This window comes from Falco naumanni, chromosome 6, assembly GCF_017639655.2.
Source record: "Falco naumanni isolate bFalNau1 chromosome 6, bFalNau1.pat, whole genome shotgun sequence".
NCBI classification, from domain to species: Eukaryota; Metazoa; Chordata; class Aves; order Falconiformes; family Falconidae; genus Falco; species Falco naumanni.
The window spans coordinates 18,700,097-18,719,912 of NC_054059.1; the positions used below are offsets into that span (position 1 = coordinate 18,700,097).

Consider the following 19,816-nt stretch of genomic DNA (forward strand, 5'->3'; position numbering starts at 1 on the left):
AGTATTGTGAAGGCAAATGCAAAATCCTGTATCTGACAGGGGAAAAGCAGGCTGGAGGAAGTGAAAAAGCCCACACAGCAGTACAGGCCAGTGACTGACTGGCTGGGTAGCAGCTCTGCAGAGAAGGACCTGAGGTCTGGTTGACACCAAACTGAACATGAGTCAATCCATACTTGTGGTGATGAAGGATAAGCTCATATACAGTTGCATTAATGAGAGTATAGCCAGCAGGTTGCCCTTTGCTGGGCACTAGTGAGGCTGCATCTGGAACATAGTTTCCATTTTTGAGCCCTCCCAATAGAAAAGAGCTGTCAAGCAAACAGAAGAAATCCAGTGAAGGACCATGAAGATGGTTGTGAACGTTCCTTGATTTCTGGGAGAATCATATGACATATGAGGGGATGTTACAGGGCTCGTTTAGCCTGAAGAATAGGCTAAGGGGTAATCTGTTTTCCCTCTCCAGCTATCTAAGTAGGGTTTATAGGCAGCTCAGTTTTGCATGGTGAAAGGAAAGGAGGCAACAAGTGGGGAAATTTTAACTAGCCATAAGGTTAAAAAAAAATTATCACAAGTGGTCAAACACTATAACTAATTTTTGTCTGATTCTGTGATTCTAATTATTTATGCATTAATTAATTAGTGAATAATTAAAAAGCCTTCTTTAAACTACAACTGTATTCTGCCTACCTATTCAGGACAAGCTCTTTTCCTCTAAAACCATTACCCAGTACTCCTGCCATTATGTAAAGGGGACCAAATGCAAAGCTGTTTCTTAAAGCCAAACAGAATTAGATTAAAATGGAAGTTTAAATGGCATACTGACATTTTGTACTTTCTCTGTATCACATTTATATTACAACACTCTTAGACTTTTGAATGCAAATTTACCATGTAATACATTTACAGTAATTCTTTTTATAGCGATCACAGTAGAAATAAAATCCTATAAATACATAAAATGTTTTTTACTTGCTAATGCATGGTAATCTGATATGCCCTTTCATGTCAGTCGGCTGTAACTGAAACTTTTTACTTAAAACAAGGAGATATCATTGAAGCTGGCCAAAAGTACTGCCCAAATACCTGTTGCAAGTATGAATTCCCTGTTGTACATAAAAAGTATCAAAAACTAAAATGTTGAAAGCATCGTTAAATTAAATAGGAAGTATGTCTGCTGATATTTAAAGCTTTTATTTGAGATTTTACAAGTGTGTATTGTTTGGACTTACCTTTCTGTTTATAAATATCAGAAGACTACAGTTTACTGTTCCCTGTTAGTAGCCCATCCATTTAGGTGGTTAAAGAATTTGTCACGGCTAACACCTGAAATTCTTATTAATTTAGTAAAAGCAGTAGTTATTCCTACTTTTAATGCTCCTTTACAGGGTCATTAAATTTTCAGTTAAATGAACTGCTATGATGATATGAAGAGAGCCCAGGGCTGCAGTCCTTGGTTTGGTCAAAATAAAGTAAGAGTGATGGGATTATCGCTTCAGAGACGTATTATTCATTTTGTTCCAAAATACTTTGAAAGATCACAGGTCAAGTCAGAACAGTTCTCATTTTGGAGGTAAATTACATCAAAGGATTTTCTAATTTGCATCATTCAAGAGCTTTTTTTTTTCTATGCACTGCTTTTGCTCTTTGCTTTATTATTTGCTGCCTTAATCTCTATGCATAATCTCTGTCTGTACAGCATTCTTTATGAATTGCCTAATGCCCCCTAGTTCCTTAGATAATTCATAAACTCAGGAAATCAGCAGTGCTGCAAAGACCACTCTGACTCTGCATCCCAGGAGTGGGAACAGAAGACATGCTGACTGTGTCACAGTGTAACACACACATGCTCTGCAGCCTGGCTAGCTACGGGGCTGGCAGCGATCCTCTGCCATACTAGTGTATACCAGCTCTGCACTGTCTGGAGAATGGGCTGTAATTTTGTGCAAGACTGAAAGTAAAAATAGTGAATAGTGTCCATAATGTGACAGGTGGAGAGCCCATGTTTGTGTCTCCAAGGAAAGAAAAAGAAGCAACGCAGCCTTTTGCCCGGATATGTATGCATGCAGAGAAGGATCTGTCCTGGTACCAAATGGAAGAAGGTGCTTGGACAAGGGAGCTGACGTATGAGTAGGAGAGGCTTCTGATACAGTTCCTCTAGTTTCATTAGGTATCTACCACCCTGCTCTTGCTTCAACAGGGATCTTCTTTAGGGGTTGAAAAGGTATAGAATGGTATGTGAGAGCTGGATTGTTATGGAAAAGCACCAGCAGCAGCCTCCCTCAGGCTGTCAGGACAACCCAGAGAAGCTGGCAGACTGTACCCTGCCCTCATACCTTCCCACCACAGACAGGGAAGGGCAGGCCTATGCTGTGGGCACAGCCAACGCTGAGCCATCCCCACTTCACAGTGATCATAATGTCAGGCAACTCGAGGGGGGTGGGTGGTTGTAAGCTCTGGGATTTTCTTTGCAAATTCAGGGTACAATAACAGGGGTTTTTAACTGGAAGAACAACACTCTGCTCTGATAATGCTTTGGGTTGGAGCTTTGGTCTTATTTAAAACCCCTTACATAAATTCTTTGCTACAAGAACTCTCATAAAATGGGTGCATTTTCTTCTTATATGTAGAATCTATCAATGATTAATACTAACGTTGACCTCTACCCAGAAACACTCCTTAAGTAAATAAAGATTAAGAGCAATGTATAACAGAACTTTGGACCTTATTGACATTTCCATAGAATTTCAAATTTCAAGAACTTTTGCTATTAGAATTCTTTAAAGTGGAGCAGGACAGATTAATTGCTTCCACTTGTGGGGAAAAAAAAAAAAAAAAAAAAAAAAGGAGCTACTTGTACTAAAACTGTCACAAATTTGCACAAAAGACAGCTAGTGAAATCCTGTCACCACTGTAGTCAATCAGCTTTTTTCCATGGGGTCTTTTTATGAACATTGACCTTCCAGACTCTATTATCATTCTAAATTATTATTGCAGATCTTTCAGGAATAACAACTGGGTAAGGCAGAGTAACAGGAGTAACAGCTGCAGCAAAAGATTACATGAACCTAAAGTAATTGTATAATAGACTTGGAATTTTGCAAGACGCGTGAATAAGGGTAATGAGTATATACTTTTAGCACTTGCATATGATGTCTTTAGTAACTATACAGGTATATATGTGCCATGTTCTCTCTAAAGATTCTGACTCGGTACAATTCTGAGAATGGTTATAACATCACTCACATGTCATAACCTAGGCAAACACTAGGGTTTACTTGTAAAGAAGACAGTAGGTATCAGAAATCACTGGTATAAGTCTTGGTTAGGTTTTAAAGGAGTATCCTTCAGATCTCCTCTAATTAAAAAGCACTGATTGTAGAGAAGGATTCTGCAAGGAGAATGTCCTTTATTTGTTTTCCTGCTTTCGCATGGAAGTGACAGATCTGATTTGCTTCATGCTGTTGCAGAATGAAGCTGAAGTTGCATGAAGGTTAGAATGCTGTTCTTCTGAACACAAAGGTAACTCCTTCCCCACCCCCCGGGAATACTTTGCTTTGAGGAACACAATATGAATTACTAAGCTGAAACTAGCAGCACCTTCCTTCCCTTCTTCACCACTCACACTCCTTCCTAAAGGTCAAGGAGGTGCTTATGTTTCACAGAGCATCTGCCCACACATTCTTTTTTGGAATTGCATAAATCACACTGACTTTCTCTCACTGTGTTTTTAGCTCTGAGGGAGGAACATTGCAGCAGCAGAAGTTAAGTATGAGCCTATATGTAATTTTAGATCAAGAGGAGTATTTGTTTTTGGTGAGAGCAGAGACATAGGACAGAGATCTAAGGTTCTTATTACAGCAGTAAGAGTAATGTTGGGCTTATAACTGGACAGACTTCCTAAATCAATTCAGCATCCAAACAGAACTTCACTGATAAAAGGGGCATTTTAAATCAGGTGGAGATTTCTCAGTATGTAAACTCAAAAAGTATAAATTCAGCATGAACAGTTTCTAGAGTCAAGATAGGTTCCTAACTTGGAAGGAACAATACAAGTGACTGAAAGATGTTGTGATTTTCAACCAAAGCCTACCTTGTTTTTTTCACTGCACTGAAAAGGGAAAGCAGTGTAACAAAGTTTTGAAGAACTAGCCACATAGAAGAGGAAATGGTGAAGGTTTGGCGGTTCTTCAGAGACAGCTTAGCAACAATGTGTCTCAAAGGAGCCACCATAAGGGCAGTTAAGAAGAGTGGCCCAAATATTTTGAGCTGTTCCTGGCTCTGTGTTGCTCTCCTGTCTGTATCCAAAACAGCATAAATGTTGATCTCCTTCTGTGTATTAGTGCTGTATACTCTCATCTCCAACAACAGATCTCAGTCCTTGACTGAGAATAAGCAAAGGGTCAGCTCTAGATAAATTAGTGTCTTCTCTGCCACTCCCTAAACATGGAAAGACATTTCTCAGTCTCAACATGGTCAGCATGGTGTCCCCTGCTCACCTCTTCCTGCTAAAAATGATATTAAAAGTTGGGGGTGGGGTGGGGGGAAATTAGATAACATGCTCCGTACAAATACTTCGGAAAGTTCATTGGAGAAGGCTTTCTTTGATTTGTAATATAGAAAACAGAAAATGTGTCATCTATTGATGTTATTTTCTGACCAGCTGGAGGTAAGCCTAACATAATTCTTCCTGCCATATCTACATGTGGGCTGGAGTCCACCTGTATAGTCATAGACAGTTAAAAAATACACATTAGTGACAGGGCCCAAGAAACCAACACAAACACTCAGCTTGCTCAGCTGTACCAAATAGTATCTGACACTTTTTTTTTTTAACTTTAAAGCAGACTATTTGCCTCCAGCTAACATTATTGTAAGTGGTGCGTGACCATCACCTAATAAGATGTTTATCAAGGCAAATACAAAGTACTGAAAACAGCCCAGATAAATCCTTTTATTGCCAATTGATCGGTTTTGGTCTTTATAAATGCAACCACAATTTCATCAGAGATCTTTATCCTACAGCTTTTTAATAATTCTGTTGGTAGACAGTCTGTTAAAGTGTTTGTTTAAAATACAAGGAAACTTTTAGAAGATGGGTTATATATTTTATCTGACTTGGAACAGATCAAGCTGGCATCTCAACAAAGGAATTTTGCACTTTTGTTGTGCTAAAACCTCACATTTTCAAGAATATCTCAGTCATGGTAGCCTGATTTCACTATGTCAGTGTGAGATGCTTCACTTTCTGAACAGATCTTAACAAAACATCAGTTAACTTATGTGTCTCATTCTCCTTGAAAAGATCTGTCTTTCCATTAGATCTCCAAAGTTCTCCTTTAATGTGTATTTGTAAAGAAGAAGGATGAGAGGTGGGGATCTAGCTGTTTGCTTTCCTCTATCTTATTTTCAAATACAGGAAAATCAGCTGCATCATCAGAAGCTGCATACAAATGTATATATACACACACACTTACACAAATAAACATGTATACATATATGTATATATACACACATTTTAGAGTGACTGATGTCACTCTAAAGCATACCCTGATGTAGTACAAATCTGCTTCATCTCAACAACAGATTTGTCCTCAGAACTATTCAGTCCCTTTCACTCTCACCACTGTCTAGTGAAATACCTTTCAGAAACTTTACAGATGAGATGGGAAAAAAATCAACATATGTGAGAAGCTCAGCAAGGTGTTTTTGTTGTCTAACTTCACTTTGTGATGGCATCTTGGATAGATCCAAGCATTCCTTTGGATAGATCCCCAGCTGAAACCATAACAACTGCTTTCGAAAGATCCAGGAAGTGGCTCCTGGGAGGCAGAGGAAAGGGGATTGATGGTGTAGAAACAAGAAACAAGCATAAAGGTCAAAGGCAAGGAGAAAGGGAGGAGGCTGGAAGGCTTCAATGAAGTTTCAAACAAAAAGATATAAAGTAGCTCTAAGTCCTTGGCACCCTGCACAAGGTGGCTGGGGATGCACATAAGTAGGGGCTACCTTCGTGTCTCCTATACTCCAAGTGCAGCATAGCAGTCTGTTGATCCACCCAACAAATGAGATGTCTACCTTTCTTTATTTCTTTCTTTCGCTTTTTTAAAAACTTATTTTTCAGTGGAAACTGAGATATACTGTGAGGATATATTGACAGGCTGTCAACAGAATTCAAGCAAACCCTCTGCTTCCAACATCTGAAGGGCCTGACCTCAAAACTCCTTCAATATTTTTCAAAACAACAAAAAAAGTTACTTGTTTGGTAAAAAGTATTGGCAAATATCCATTTCCCTTATTTAAGTGCTCATTTGGCTTCTTTTAGCAAGACTAGAATCTAATTTTAAAATAATAAATTAAAAACAAAATGTTTTATGAAAATGTAATTATCATTCCTATCTATACTGTTAAACTCATCAAAAAAATTTGTGAAATAAGTGAAATTAACATGCACCTGGTAACCAAAAGAGATCTCGGTAGAAAAAATTCATTCTTGCGTCATAAATGTACTCATACTGCTATTATTGGTAGTAAGTTATGCCTTCTTATGTCAATTTCTAGAATAATATTGAAAATGTTCTTTAATTAAAGATGTTCTATTACATTCCAAAGGCTACAGTAAAAATATGATAGTTAATTAGATTACATATGTTTGTTTCAACATTGAGGCTATAATTCAGTTTCATGCTCATGACCTTGTTTGAAAAAAGACCTGCTTGTGCCAGCAGAACCTTTTTAATTTTTGTATGGTCTGTCTCAAGAAAAAAATTATGATGTGTAGCAGATTGCTTCAGCTTTCACTGAATGAATTATCCAGGGTATTAACAACTATGGTCCTAGAGTTTAGATATGTGAAAGTAGTAGGTAACTGGCCACTAAATTTAGACTTCAGGAAGATCTGTGTCCTTCAGTCAAACAAAATTGGCACTGAATTTTGATACTGGACAAGCTTGTACTGCATGTTGTTTTATGTTTTCTTGACAGTCCTTTATGAAATTCTCAGCAACTAATCCTAAGTGCTTCTGGTAGTTGTTGTATCTAGTATTTAAAACAGAAGTGACTACAAATTGTGGCATGCATGATTTAAATGGAGCTAACTGAATTATTTAGTAAATCCTGCTTGCTAATATCCCAACAGCACATATCAGGAACCTGAAGTGCAAATGTTAATGTTATTCCAAACTGACATAAACAACACAGTCTGCAAAACAAATCTCATTTTTTTCTTCATTAATCATTAAGAATAATTAATGCTTATCTAGTCTATGCACCGGACAAAAGCATATTTGGTAGTTCAGCCCATTTTTACTCATCAACTCCACACAAGATACATAAATAAAAGATAAAGCTATAATGCAAGTGCTTAAACCCATTAAATGTCAACTGATTACCTCCTTAGAGCTGAGTGTTTCATTTTCTGGAATAGGCACTATGGGATGACTGGGCTGTCGAGCCAAGATGTCACAGGTTGGAGAGAGCATGAGGTTAAAAACAGGAAAAAGAAATGTTATAAGTTCAATTTCTTGTTTAATAATGAAAACCAATACTCTCAGTCATGCAAAGGATAGCAAAGCAAGAGATCCCATTTGTCTTCAACAGGCTCCCTGTTGAACAGGCTCTCTCTTAGTACTCCTTGTCTGTATGAAAATCTATTTCAATGTATGGCCTAGTTTCTGTTATATTCTCATAATTAAAAAGGTGGGGAAGGATAAATCACTTTCCAATTTGAAAGAGACATCTCAAGTAAAAATGACTGCAAGGGCACTTGCCTTAAAATACAGTCACTATGAGATAATGCACATAAAGGTATTTAAAACTGTAACCATATTTCTGTCACTGAATATCTGTCTTCTTAAATCTCCTCCAAAAGAGCTCTCCTTAATCTTGAATTGCATAGACATAAATCATACAAAATTTTAACTAAGAAATGCTGTGTAACAGTGTCCTGGTTTCATCTGGGTTGAAGTTATTTTACTCCTAGTAACTGGTACAGTGCTGTGGTTTTGGGTTTAGTATGAGAAGAATGTTGATAACACACCAATGTTTTAGTTGTTGCTACGTAGTACTTACTCTAAATGAAGGACTTTTTAAGTTTCCCATGCTCTGCCAGCCAGGAGGTGCACAAGAAGCCAGGAGGGAGCCTAGACAGGACAGTGACCCAGCTAACGAAAGGGATGTTCCATACCATAGAAAGTCATGCTGAGTATATAAACTGGGGGGAGTTGGCTGGGAGCTGCCGATCACTGCTGAGGGACTGGCTGGGCATCAGTCAGTGGGTAGTGAGCAATTGTATTGTGCACCACTTGTCTTTCTTGGGGTTTACATCTCTCTCTTTTTGTTGTTTCCTTTTAAATTACCATTATTATTATTAATTTCAATTATTAAACTGTTCTTACCTCAACCCATGGATTTTACCTTTTTTCTGATTCTCCTCCTCATCCTACTGGGGAGGTAGTGGAGTGAGCAAGCAAGCAGCTGCATGGTACTTAGTGGCCAGCTGGGGTTAAACAGCAATTAGTATGTGCAGAAAGGAGTTTAGATCTCAGTAATTTTCCAGTGTTTTGAGTATTAAATGACTTGCATCTGACTAATGAAGTTCGATGGATGTGGCTCAAGTGAAAAAACATACCAATTTCAGTAAATTTTAATTAGAATACAGGTAAATAAATAAGCTGGACCTCATAAAGACAATGTTAAGACCATAAGCTTGTGAGGTTTTCCTATACAGTGACACAAAGACATTCTCTTTAGAGCAGAGCTTGCTGAAAGTGTTAGGGTTTGGGTGTTTGAGAATTCTACAAAAAGAAGGTTTGAAGCAGCCTGCTATTTTCAATGTATCAAATGCATTACTTTGTTTTGGTATTTAGATCAAATAGTCAATTAACAAATGATGTGTTGCTTAAAAAAAATATTGCTCTTGTCCTAAGAAAGTTAAAACCATACTTTTGGAGAAGAAAAACTGATCTGCTAAACCAGCCCTATACACAAAGAAGGATACTGAAGTGGAATACACTCTAATTTTCTGCAATTATGTTATGGATCCACTATGTATTGCTCTCTCCCTTTGTAAATTTGCCCTGATTCATTTTCAGGGAAGCAGGAATCAACTTTAGCAACAACAGCAGCAGTTACAGAAGCTTTGAACCATTTATGTGGTTTTTTTTTCTTCTGAAAATGAAAAGGCACGTGAATAACTTTAGGCCATAAGTGTATTTATTTTTTCAGTTAGTTTAGACAAGGGAATAGTTTTAGGTAAAGGAAAGGTAAGGAAGGGGTAAGGAGCCTAGATCCTCTCAATAGCGACATCCCTTCCTCTGCTGCAGACGTAGCTCCCAATTTCAGCCAGCACAGCCACTAAGGCAGCCCCCAGACCTTATGCCACCCCACTGCTGCAGCATGACTCTTCACAACAGACACGGGAGGTGGGTGTGTAATGGCCTACATGGAGGACAGAAGTCCCATCTCCAAACACAGCATTCTGCAGCTACCAAGGGCGGGCAGTCCTTGGTGATGCACAGGTACAAAGTTCTAGCAACTTGCAGTACCTTGGCAAGCTTATTTCATTGAAATAAACCCTGGCATTGAATCACCTATTGCCTCACCAGAATATAGCATCTCTATATTCCAGGCAAAGTATGAAAAGCCAATCACAAAGAGAAGAGCAAAAGTATTGATCATTTTCTCCTTACTTTCCAATGTGCAGCTAAACTCTCTGAGAAGAACTGTCCACGCTTGCAAGAAAGAAAAGCTCCCTAGTCAGGTAGTGATCTGACAATGCAACAGCTCTTTTTTATCAAATTGCACAGAGCACCAATCAATGAAAAATGCACTTTCATTGTTATCTTGCCCTGGCCTTTCTTGCTGGTATTCATTGCCTACCATGTTAACCTGAAATGCCTCTGTGAGTCATGATTCTGCCTTACCTTGTTACTTGAGTATGAGGTCTCAAGTCCCTCCTTAGACCTAACAAAAGTAATGATCTTTTTTTGTCCAATAAATAGATTTGCTTCCTTTATTTTGATAGCACCCTCTCTTCAAACTAAAGAACCAACATGTATAGCAGTCTCCATAGAGAGGGAAAATTATCTGTATTTTCTGAACAGACACTCTTAACATTGATTATTTTAGAGAGGCTTAATTGAAAGAAGACAAGTGAGAGGCAAACAAGGACTTCAGTGAATAATAATGGGGGAAAAGAGTTTGTACAGGCTTAAAACTGGGAGAAAAACTGAACAATGTACAGTTCTGCCTATGTTCACAAGGCTTATCTGACATAAACACCCTGAAGTTATCTTAGAAGACTCTACAAGTTCTACTAGTCAGGTTTCTGGACACCTGATTTTGCCATGACAGGGGGTCTAGTCTTAAGGAAGTCATGTATGGATACATTTATAAAGAAATCTAAGTAGTACTTTAGGGAATATGGAGCACATAAGTCAAGCGATGCATACTTTCTGCTAAAATAATGCTTAGTCTTGCAGGTCCCTGAAAGGAGGGTGTTGGGTTTTTCCCTGGAGTCAGACACATCTGCCAGCTACAAAGGAGCTGAGTGCCTTGGTGTGGGTGACTTCATCTTGATGAGCCAGAGGCCTGTTCTCTGTATTATTTCCATCAAACGTCAGTGTCATCTGAAACGTGGAAAAGGTGCCTTGCTGTGGAAAAGGTCCCGTGCCTGTTCTCCCAGAGTTTCACCAAGAGGCTACAGAATCTTCTTATTTCCTTCCTGATTTTTCCTTACAAATATGATTTTTGTGTTCTTGAATGCACACCACAGCGGTCCCATGAGCAGGATGGAACTTGCTGTCCTAGTGCACTTGGTTTCTGCAGCTCTGTGGGTAAGGACCAAGCTCTTTTGGACGAGAGGGAAGTTTGAATCTCTGCAGGGTGAGATAAGCACTGTAATCAGGTCTCTTACTGTCTAGGCAAGTACTAAAGGAGGACATTGGTGTCTCTGCATTGCTTTCTCTGCATGGTGGTCAGCCCTGGGTGTTAGGAGAAGACTTAACAGGACAGATAGGCTACCTGACCAAACTCAGCCTTGTACCTGAATCATAGTACAACTTACAGCCCTAAGCACAGGGGAAAGATCCTCACAGAGCATGATCATCTCTCTGCAGAGCTGAGCTGTCAATATTAGAGTACCAGATAGTCAATTTAAAAGCACCACAATGCAAAGTAGGCAGAATGAGGTGGAATTAATCCTTCCTTACAAGACATAGTGTGACTATCGTTCCTCAGAATCATATAAGAATGTGCCAATGTCCACAAGACCTTGTGTGAATGCAGCTTGGACTATGTACTTTTTATGGGTGCGTTGTCTTAGTAAGACCTCATCAAGCTCTGTCATAGGCAGTCCTCCATCTCCAGGTCAAAGTAGCTGGCAAGAAGCCCTGTTTTCTTCTACAAATATAAAATGATTGCATCTGTTGATGGTGGAATATGACAATGTTGCTTTTATAATTTCTATTTTTTCCTTTGCCAGTTACAAAATTTTGCACTACTCTTACAAGGTTAATTAATAATTCTTAACTTTTGCAGACATCGCCCTGTTTTCTGGTAATGTGACATTTTCTTTGTTATTTCTAAGAACAGTGAAAGAGCAAACTAGACAAATCTGCATTTGTGGCTGCAAAAATTGTACCAAGGAGAGCAGAATATCCTGGCAATATGTAAGTATTTGCAGCATGCAAGTTCAAAGGGAAATTATATACCTCACCAAAATAACCTCCAACAGACTCAGTCAAGGCTTAGAAAAGAGGTGGTTATATAACATGTTAGTTAGACCTTTGTTCATTTAGCTCTGTAATCAGCAAGACGTATTTGACTTTAAAAGGTCAGTTTATCTTTATTGTGCTGTGAATCACAGCTGCCTCTGGACTAATATAAAGCTTTCTGAGGTATTCCCAGTGTAAGACCTTTTTCATAAAACTAAGTCACTCTCTAGAGTGTCTGCAACCTTTGCTAATTGAGACACAGGTTTAAAACTCTTTGGAACCACTGAGAGATAATGTACATAAGAAATAAGAATGTTTCCACTATAGTAACCAGGGAATATTCAAGTATACACTATACTTTCAAACTACTCTGTTAAATCTTTAATCCACTTTGAAAATAAATTAGCTACTCTACACTCTTATGAAACACAGAGTCATTCCTCACCAATAGGAAGAATTTCTAATTTCTCAAAAACTAAAAATGTTTATTTATACATGCAACAAGCAAACTTTTTTTATAAAACAATATTATAAATAAACATATTTTTCTGAGTACAAGAACATGAAATCTAGGGTACAAATAAATGGTAAAACACCCATAGTACCCAAGCAAGGACTACCTTCAACTATGGGTAGGGAAAATATATAGAGTAAAGAGACAATTTATAATTATGATGTCTATAGTCTCTCTGAAATGGCACAGTATAAAATCAATTTCAAAGACTCAGTTAAGCACCCAATTGTTTTACAGCTTTCACCTTTCTATAAAAGCAAATGAAAAGTAGAAATGGTGATCAGAACAAAGATTTATAATGTGCCTTCAGCCATCTATGCAATAGAACGTCCTGACTGACTTGCAAACCATTATTATACACTACTGTACATGTGCATTTTTAACCTGAAGATTTCAAAACTTACTCCAGATACTGATAAGTACCTGCACAAGAAGGACAACTCACAGGCAGACATGGTCCCCTGACAGGTTCTCACAGGACACAGGCCTGGAGGGCACCAGAGTGGAGCCTGAAAGATTTGTGTAAGATAGGATCTGAATAGCAGAGGCTGGAGGAGTTACAGGGCTTTGCATTAGGGATTCCTTATCTCTAAGTGGTGCTGGAGGAGGGACATGCATGCAAGCCCAGCATTTCAACGATTTTCCTTGAGCTGCCTTTCCCAGGACATAAAGCGCTAGTCTGTGATGGAATTGGCTGGGGGGGTTCTGCCAAATGATTTTTCAATGAAAAATACTAGCAACAAAGAAGCGAAGCTTTCTGCAAAACATGTTGATCTCTCTTGCAAACTCTCACTAGCCGTTTATAAAATTGTAATGAAGTACTTAATTGTAAGAAATCCTGTCCATAACTGGAATATTGTGTTTTCTGACCGGGTTGTTTCATCTTGGATCACTTCCATAATATATTAAAGTGTATTTCACTGTCAGTGCACTTTGTGGCAACCGTGATAAGAGCCTCTATTTTCTGCTGTGGGCTAATCAAGTTCTGCGGTTCCTCACAGGACTAATTTCACTATATGAGAGCCAGTAGCCAGCAAGAATACCAGGCCCATAATGAAGACTTGAGGCATCAGAACCACAACTTACACACCCAGAGTAAGGCAGCAGAAACAAACATCTTCTAATCGCATGGACTAGAACTATCTGCTTTGAGTTAATTCATATAACCCAAATGATGCCTATTGATTTCTGGAGTATTTACATTTTTTTCAAATTTTCATTTGTATCAGAAAGACAATTTCAGAATTTCCAACACCACAAGAGTTTGAAATTTCCCTCAGCATATTGACTATCTGTGGACTCACAGAAAGTGAGTCATTCCTTAGAAGCGACCGTTTCTCTGCCCCAGGAAGGGGCTCATTGCTCATTAACGGAACACAGCTGAAGAACTTTAACAGCTTTCCAGATGAAAGTGTGAAATGAAATAGTTTTAACTTTCAGAGCTGACCTCCCCCCCATGTATTTTCTTCCCAAATTAGCTGAAAAACTGAATAAGCCCTGTTTTCTGAGTAAGCTTCTCATGTAACAGAGATGTTTGACCTTCACTACTTTAAATCCAAACCACAAACTTTGACTGAATTTTCAAGGGTATACATGTGTAACTGTCACCTACAATATTAATATTTGTATTAAGATAATATTCTGCCTATCATATAGCCACTAAAATGATAGCCATTGTTTAATTAAGAAAAAGAGAAAACTAGTACTATAATTTAGTTTATTGGACATGACCTCTTCATCAAAGTTCAGAGTACTTTGCCAAAAAGAAAAAAACCAAAACATTAATGCCTTGAACTTCATAACATCTCTGCAACATACATAAAAACTAACTTATCTAATTCAAACTTTAAGTACATACTTGGAATTTTACCATAACTAATTGATATTTGTATATTTTTCTAACATAACTGGAAATGGAGTTAATTAAGGCCATATTCCAGAATATTCATTATATCAATACCTGCAATAAAGGTTAAGTGAATTCTGATTGTGCCAATTTGTCCATTAAAATGTAGAGTTTCCAAAGATTCATCAGCTCACTGTTTATTTTTCCTTGATAACTTGGAAGATTCTTTTACAATCTAAAAAAAGCAGCATGAAATTGTCTAGAAACATCTGTGTTTAGTGAGGTATAAGATATAAATTTATCTTTAGCTATGGGTGTTTTGGGATAGTTGCTATTAATTATGAATCTTTTTCCTTCAGACTTTGTTTTCTCACTGTCTTCAGTAAAAAAAATAAAAGTATCATTTTTGTTTCTCATACACATCGCATCTTGTTTGATATTTGTCACTTAATAGTATATTTCTGCTTTTGCTGTTAATAACAAACTTTACCTCTGAGTGGCTCCTGTTCTTTGTAATTTTGTCTTTTTTTTTGTGTGTGTGTGTATTACTATATTATAAGCAAAGACATGACCCCAGGCTGCAGTCCCCATTTGCCAAATCACTAACAGACATCATTTTTTAACATTCCCATTTTCTATAGTTTCAAATACCTCTATAAACGGAGTTCTAGCCAATCCAAATCTAGTCATGGATCAGGATCCTAGCATCAGAAACAGCCTCCAAGCTATGGCAAGCTTGCCCCCATCACCGTGGGACACGTCATAGAATCCTTTCATAAACCAACAGAGAGATTAGAAGCAGACACTAGGAGTGTTGTAGTATTTGGGCTGTTGTGTTTCCTTTGGTTGTTCCCCTAAGATGTGTTCACATAACAGTCTGAAATTACAGAAGGCTAAGATAAAGACATTTCAGAAATTAGTTCTCAGCTAGGACCAGAATTTCTATTATACTGATTATTGATTTATGTATTAAAAATGTCTGCCTGAAATCTACTATGTAGAAGACTAGACACAAGCGTCCTAGAAAGCCAGGCATAAGACTGAACTCAAGTTTTACATTATAAGAGACTGCTAAGAATGAAGATGAAGCATTTTAAGGCACTTTTTGGTGCTTGAGACTGGTTTAAGCTACCCTAGCAGAGACAGCCTGTATAAATGAGAAGGCAGGAAGCAACAGAACTGGCTGTGTGTTCCAAGAAGAAATCGGGACACTTCTGAGCAGTCTTCACTGGAAAGCATGTTCAGTTTCTGAGTATGGAAAGTGCCTGCTGGAGTTTGATTCTACCATATGCAAGAAAACAAGATTTTATGTGCATGTTTTCTAAATGAACAGTACACCAAAAAAATACCAGGGTCCTACCACCAACAGCTTCTCCTAGTGGAAATAGGACAGCAAGGATCTCAAAATGGTCTAAATACTCTGGCCAAAAGGAGAGACACAGTAATCAATTCTTTTTTTATTCCTTTGGAAAAGCTGTCTCTGCAGGAGTGGGTAGGAGAGTCCTTTCCAGGCAGTGTCAGACTTAAGACATCTCCGCGTCAAGTGCATGCTGCTGTGTCTCCTGTTGAGCCTAAGCTACCTTCGTGTTTTCCTGCTAATTTGATGTCTTCAAAGAAACCAATTGATTACCATGTTATGAACCTTCTAAAGTGCTTTATGAGAAATGCCTTTCTTTAAACATGAGCTGAGCAAGTACTCTAGAGGCATTTTCTGCAGGCATTATTAAACCAACTCCGAAGTGGTAGAAATGTCATCTACATATGATACGATTAAAATAGGTCCTTAAGCCCAAGCAACACCATAGAAGAATATACAAAGACGACACAACAATATTAAGCATTAATATTTTCCGAACAAGGAAGGCCAATTTGTAGCACAACACTAATGAAGGCTTGTTTGCCTCTGATTTCTTTTTCCACACTAAAGCAATTCTTCTGGATCACGGATAGAAGGTTGATCAAGCACAATACACCTACACAAGTACAGCATTTAAATACCAAAGTTCAAAAGAGAGAAAGAAACTCTCTTCTAGCAATAAAAGCTGCTGGGATGATGTCTGGGAGAGAAGTGCTTTTCCATGGCAACCCTGAAAGGCTGCCGCATTCACAGAATGTCAATTCCCACTATGCTACTATTAATCAAATACAAACTCCAATGAGTAGGAGATTGGATGGTGAGATAAACACCACTGATTTCATTTAAAAAATAATAAAAATCCCCTTTAAATATCCTGCTTACCTATGAGCTTCCAGACTTGCAAGCGATTATGGAAGACTGACACTTCCAACAGCAACATGTAGTCATTTCAAGAAAACTCCATTTAGGTCCAGGAAAAAGAATTAAATTAGCTTAAGCTCAAAGTTGGACATTAAAGAAAACCTGTCCTCTGCAAGCTTGGACATTTACTCTTATAAGTAATGTCTGGTCAGATGCAGAAATGGTAATTTTTTTTAACGTTTCTCATACCTCTTGTAAAAAGGCAGTTCCTTCCAATCCATTCCCAAGGCTAAATATTTAACCAACAGAGAGATTTTCACAGGGATGTATATGAATTGCATGCTCAGCCCTTGCTGACAGAAAGAAAAGGCAGTCTGAAAGTCAGTAAGAACTGAAAGGTGGTCCCCAGCTGAGGGAGCTACACCTGCTTATCTGCTAGCTCTTCACTTGGGCAGGTCATTCCTTTCTCCTTCAAAATGACAGCTGCTTTCCCAAAAGCTAATGCTCTCTGCCCTGACATAAATTTCTATGGATTGTGTCTCCACATGAATCATAGAATCATAGAAGGGTCCAACCTTTTGTGGGAAAGGGAGCCTAAATGAGGTTACCTAGCACCCTGTCCAAATACATCTTGAAAACCTCCACCGCATCCCTGAGGCAGTTGTTCCAATGATTGGCTGTTCTCACTGTAAAAAAAAAATAAATTATATAACAAGATGAAACATCTCCCAGTGCAAATTGTACTCATTATCCCTTGTCTTCTTCATGAGGCTCCCTGTGAAGAGAGAGGAGAGCCTCTGTCAGTTTTGTAGCCACCCTTTAAGTGCTGGAATACTGTGATGAGGTCCCCCCTGAGCCTTCACTTCTCCAGGGAGAAAAGACCTAACTCCTTCAGTCTTTCCTCATAAGCAGCTTCTCCAGCCCTTTGATCATCCTCATGGCCCTCCTTGGGACTCTCTCTGCACCTTTTTTAAATTGCAGGGACTGGAACTGGACACAGTACTCGAGGGCAGAGTTGTGCTCTTCCACCCTACACAGTCCTCCATTAAAGACTGCCAGCAGAGGCACGCTTTGGAGTTAACCACAGAGATAAATGTTACCTCAGGCTTTCTATCACTGCAATAGTTGTGCCCAAGTCCACCTTCCTGAGTTGTTTTATTCCAATCAAAAGGAATGTTCAAGTCATATAATTATCCAAGAGCAATGAGTGTAAATAAGAGCAGCAGAATCTGGTGCATGGCAGGCAGAGTGGGGAAGGAGAGTGCAAGGGAGATGACAAGGGTGATAAGAACAGTCAGCTCACTTGAATGGGCAACATTTTTATTTTAGAAGCAGCATGTGCATAGATGAGAGAAGAGGGCCTTCTCTGCTCTTCTCCAGTCACAAGGACAGACACAATACTTTGGGTCCTGCTGCCTTCTCCCATCAAAGCTAAAACCACATTGTGAAATGATTTAGGCCACAGCTTATGGATATCATCACTCCAAACAGTTATCATCTACAAAACCTGCCAGGTCTATCTTTCAGCTTCATCTGTGTAATTCCACCAGCTATGAAGATTCAGGTACTTTGTGGAGCTTCAAACAAAACCATCCTGGCACTGAATCCGGTCTGCCTAAACACCACCACAGTGTCCTTTCAATAAAGTGTTTCAGAGAGACACAGCTGTTATGTTCTTATACCCTGAGCCAACAAATGAGATGATACTGGTTTTAGGAGCCCACCTCACTAATATGACACAAGTGATCATTCTGTTTTTTCCCATATCCTATTTCCCATTTCTGAGGGAACACTCGTTTAATGTATTTTTTTTTATAGAAGTGCAAGATTCATTCACTGGCACAACCTGTCCATTCTCAATTGTGTATTTACAACACATTTGAAATGATTGTGAGAATTTATGGCAGCTGGGTTTGCCCTCTAGTGGAAGATGAAGTACAACATATAGTTAGAAAGGTAACAGGTATCTATAGATTGACCATGTGGAGACTGACCGTGTGTTTACTGGATGGCAGGAGAGACAGCAAGCAAGTCATGGCACATATTATTCCTTATCCCAAGGGATGATGAGTGGAGAAGGAGATCTCCAGGGAATTTACAGAGATGACAGTCCAGGTTTAGTAAAGCGTGGAAAGAAATTCCCATCTTGTCAGGATGTTGTTTACAGAGCAGGTCTAACAGTCTGAAATTTCAACACCTGATCCTGCGTCTACTGTACTCTATTTTCTGTTCCTTCAATTATTTATGACAATAAAATAAATAATTTCATTTTAAAAACATGAATAGCTCAAACTGTAGTTGGGTGGTACAGAGGACAGGGTTATTACAAGAAAAAATATGAAAATATCTTCAGGGGTTTTAATCAATGAGTATTGACTCAAAAGTTAAATATTAATCATGTGAATAAGACAGAATTTAATCTTCTTTTGGTTATCAAAGGATGTTAATACTATAGACCAAAAAAGAAACATTTTTAAAAATTTAAGTGTTGAATATTTACTTCCTGTGTAAATAAACCTCTGTTTGTATTAAACTAGGCCAGCATTGATATCTGATTATTTTGTTTCCCGAAGTATTGGGCCACACCTGAGAGTGACATCTGTTCAGAAATACAATGTATTTTACTAAAGTTATTTACTAGCACTGCCAGTAATGCATAAAAATTTTACCACCCTCTGATAATTGAGTTGTCTCATTTTATATCAGTTAACCTTATCTTCATTGGCTGAGACTTTAAAATTATTGCAAATAACTAAAAAAATTAATTTTAAACACTTAAAACCAATCAATGGTAAATTCAGTTCTACTGAAAATTCTCCAAAGAAGTCTCAAAAAATATATTCGTATCAAAAAATCTTTGTCATTCTCACCAGTCCTGCCTCAGAAGACCTAATTACTGAATTGTTTTGTACTAATCATTGTTAACATCATAGATTCCCTTGGATTTTCACTAAAACTTATGGGATGGAAGAAAGAATTTGCTACATTAACTAAATTCAGGGATCCATCTGGAAAAACACAAGCATTATCATGACATGTGGTCTTGACCAAAGTCAGGAGCCTATTTACATGACAAGAGGCATGGCATCAGGAAGTCAAGCAAAAACCCAAATGTGTGGGCTTTTTTCCTTAAATTGTCACAGCAGGTCAGTAGTGGGACCTCATCTAAAACACAGCCCTCCCAATTAGCTCGCTCATGACATAACCATTTAAAGTGCTGCTGCAAAAGTATTTGAAGTAAAATTAAATGATCCTCTGATCATTTCTTTGACAGAATACAGCACTCTTTGGTGAGCTCTGGGCTATGGATGATGCTACTCCACCCTAGAAAATTGAAACTTAAATAGAAAGCCAGAGTTCAATACAGAAAAAAAGACTATATCAAATATACATTATATATTGAAAAATATATATAAAATATAAAAATAAAATGAAAGCTGTTTACAGATGTATGAAGTTTACAGAAGTATGTGAAATACCTTTGCTAACAGCAGACAGTAGAAAATGACACAAGTAAGAGAGCAAATTTA

The 19,816-nt window shown here is 38.1% G+C and overlaps 1 protein-coding gene across 3 annotated transcripts in view; it reads right to left on the minus strand.

Moving 5' to 3' along the window:
- Nucleotides 1-19,816, minus strand: part of LRRC1 (leucine rich repeat containing 1) — a 235,355-nt gene that overhangs the window by 2,920 nt on the left and 212,619 nt on the right. For 2 of the 3 annotated variants that reach the window (XM_040598663.1, XM_040598661.1), the window contains one exon: nt 7,386-7,439. The exons of the other annotated variant lie outside the window; for it this stretch is intronic. In XM_040598663.1, coding sequence (XP_040454597.1) covers nt 7,386-7,439 — 54 coding nt within the window. The remainder of the gene's footprint in view (nt 1-7,385; nt 7,440-19,816) is intronic. 3 annotated transcript variants of the gene reach the window in all.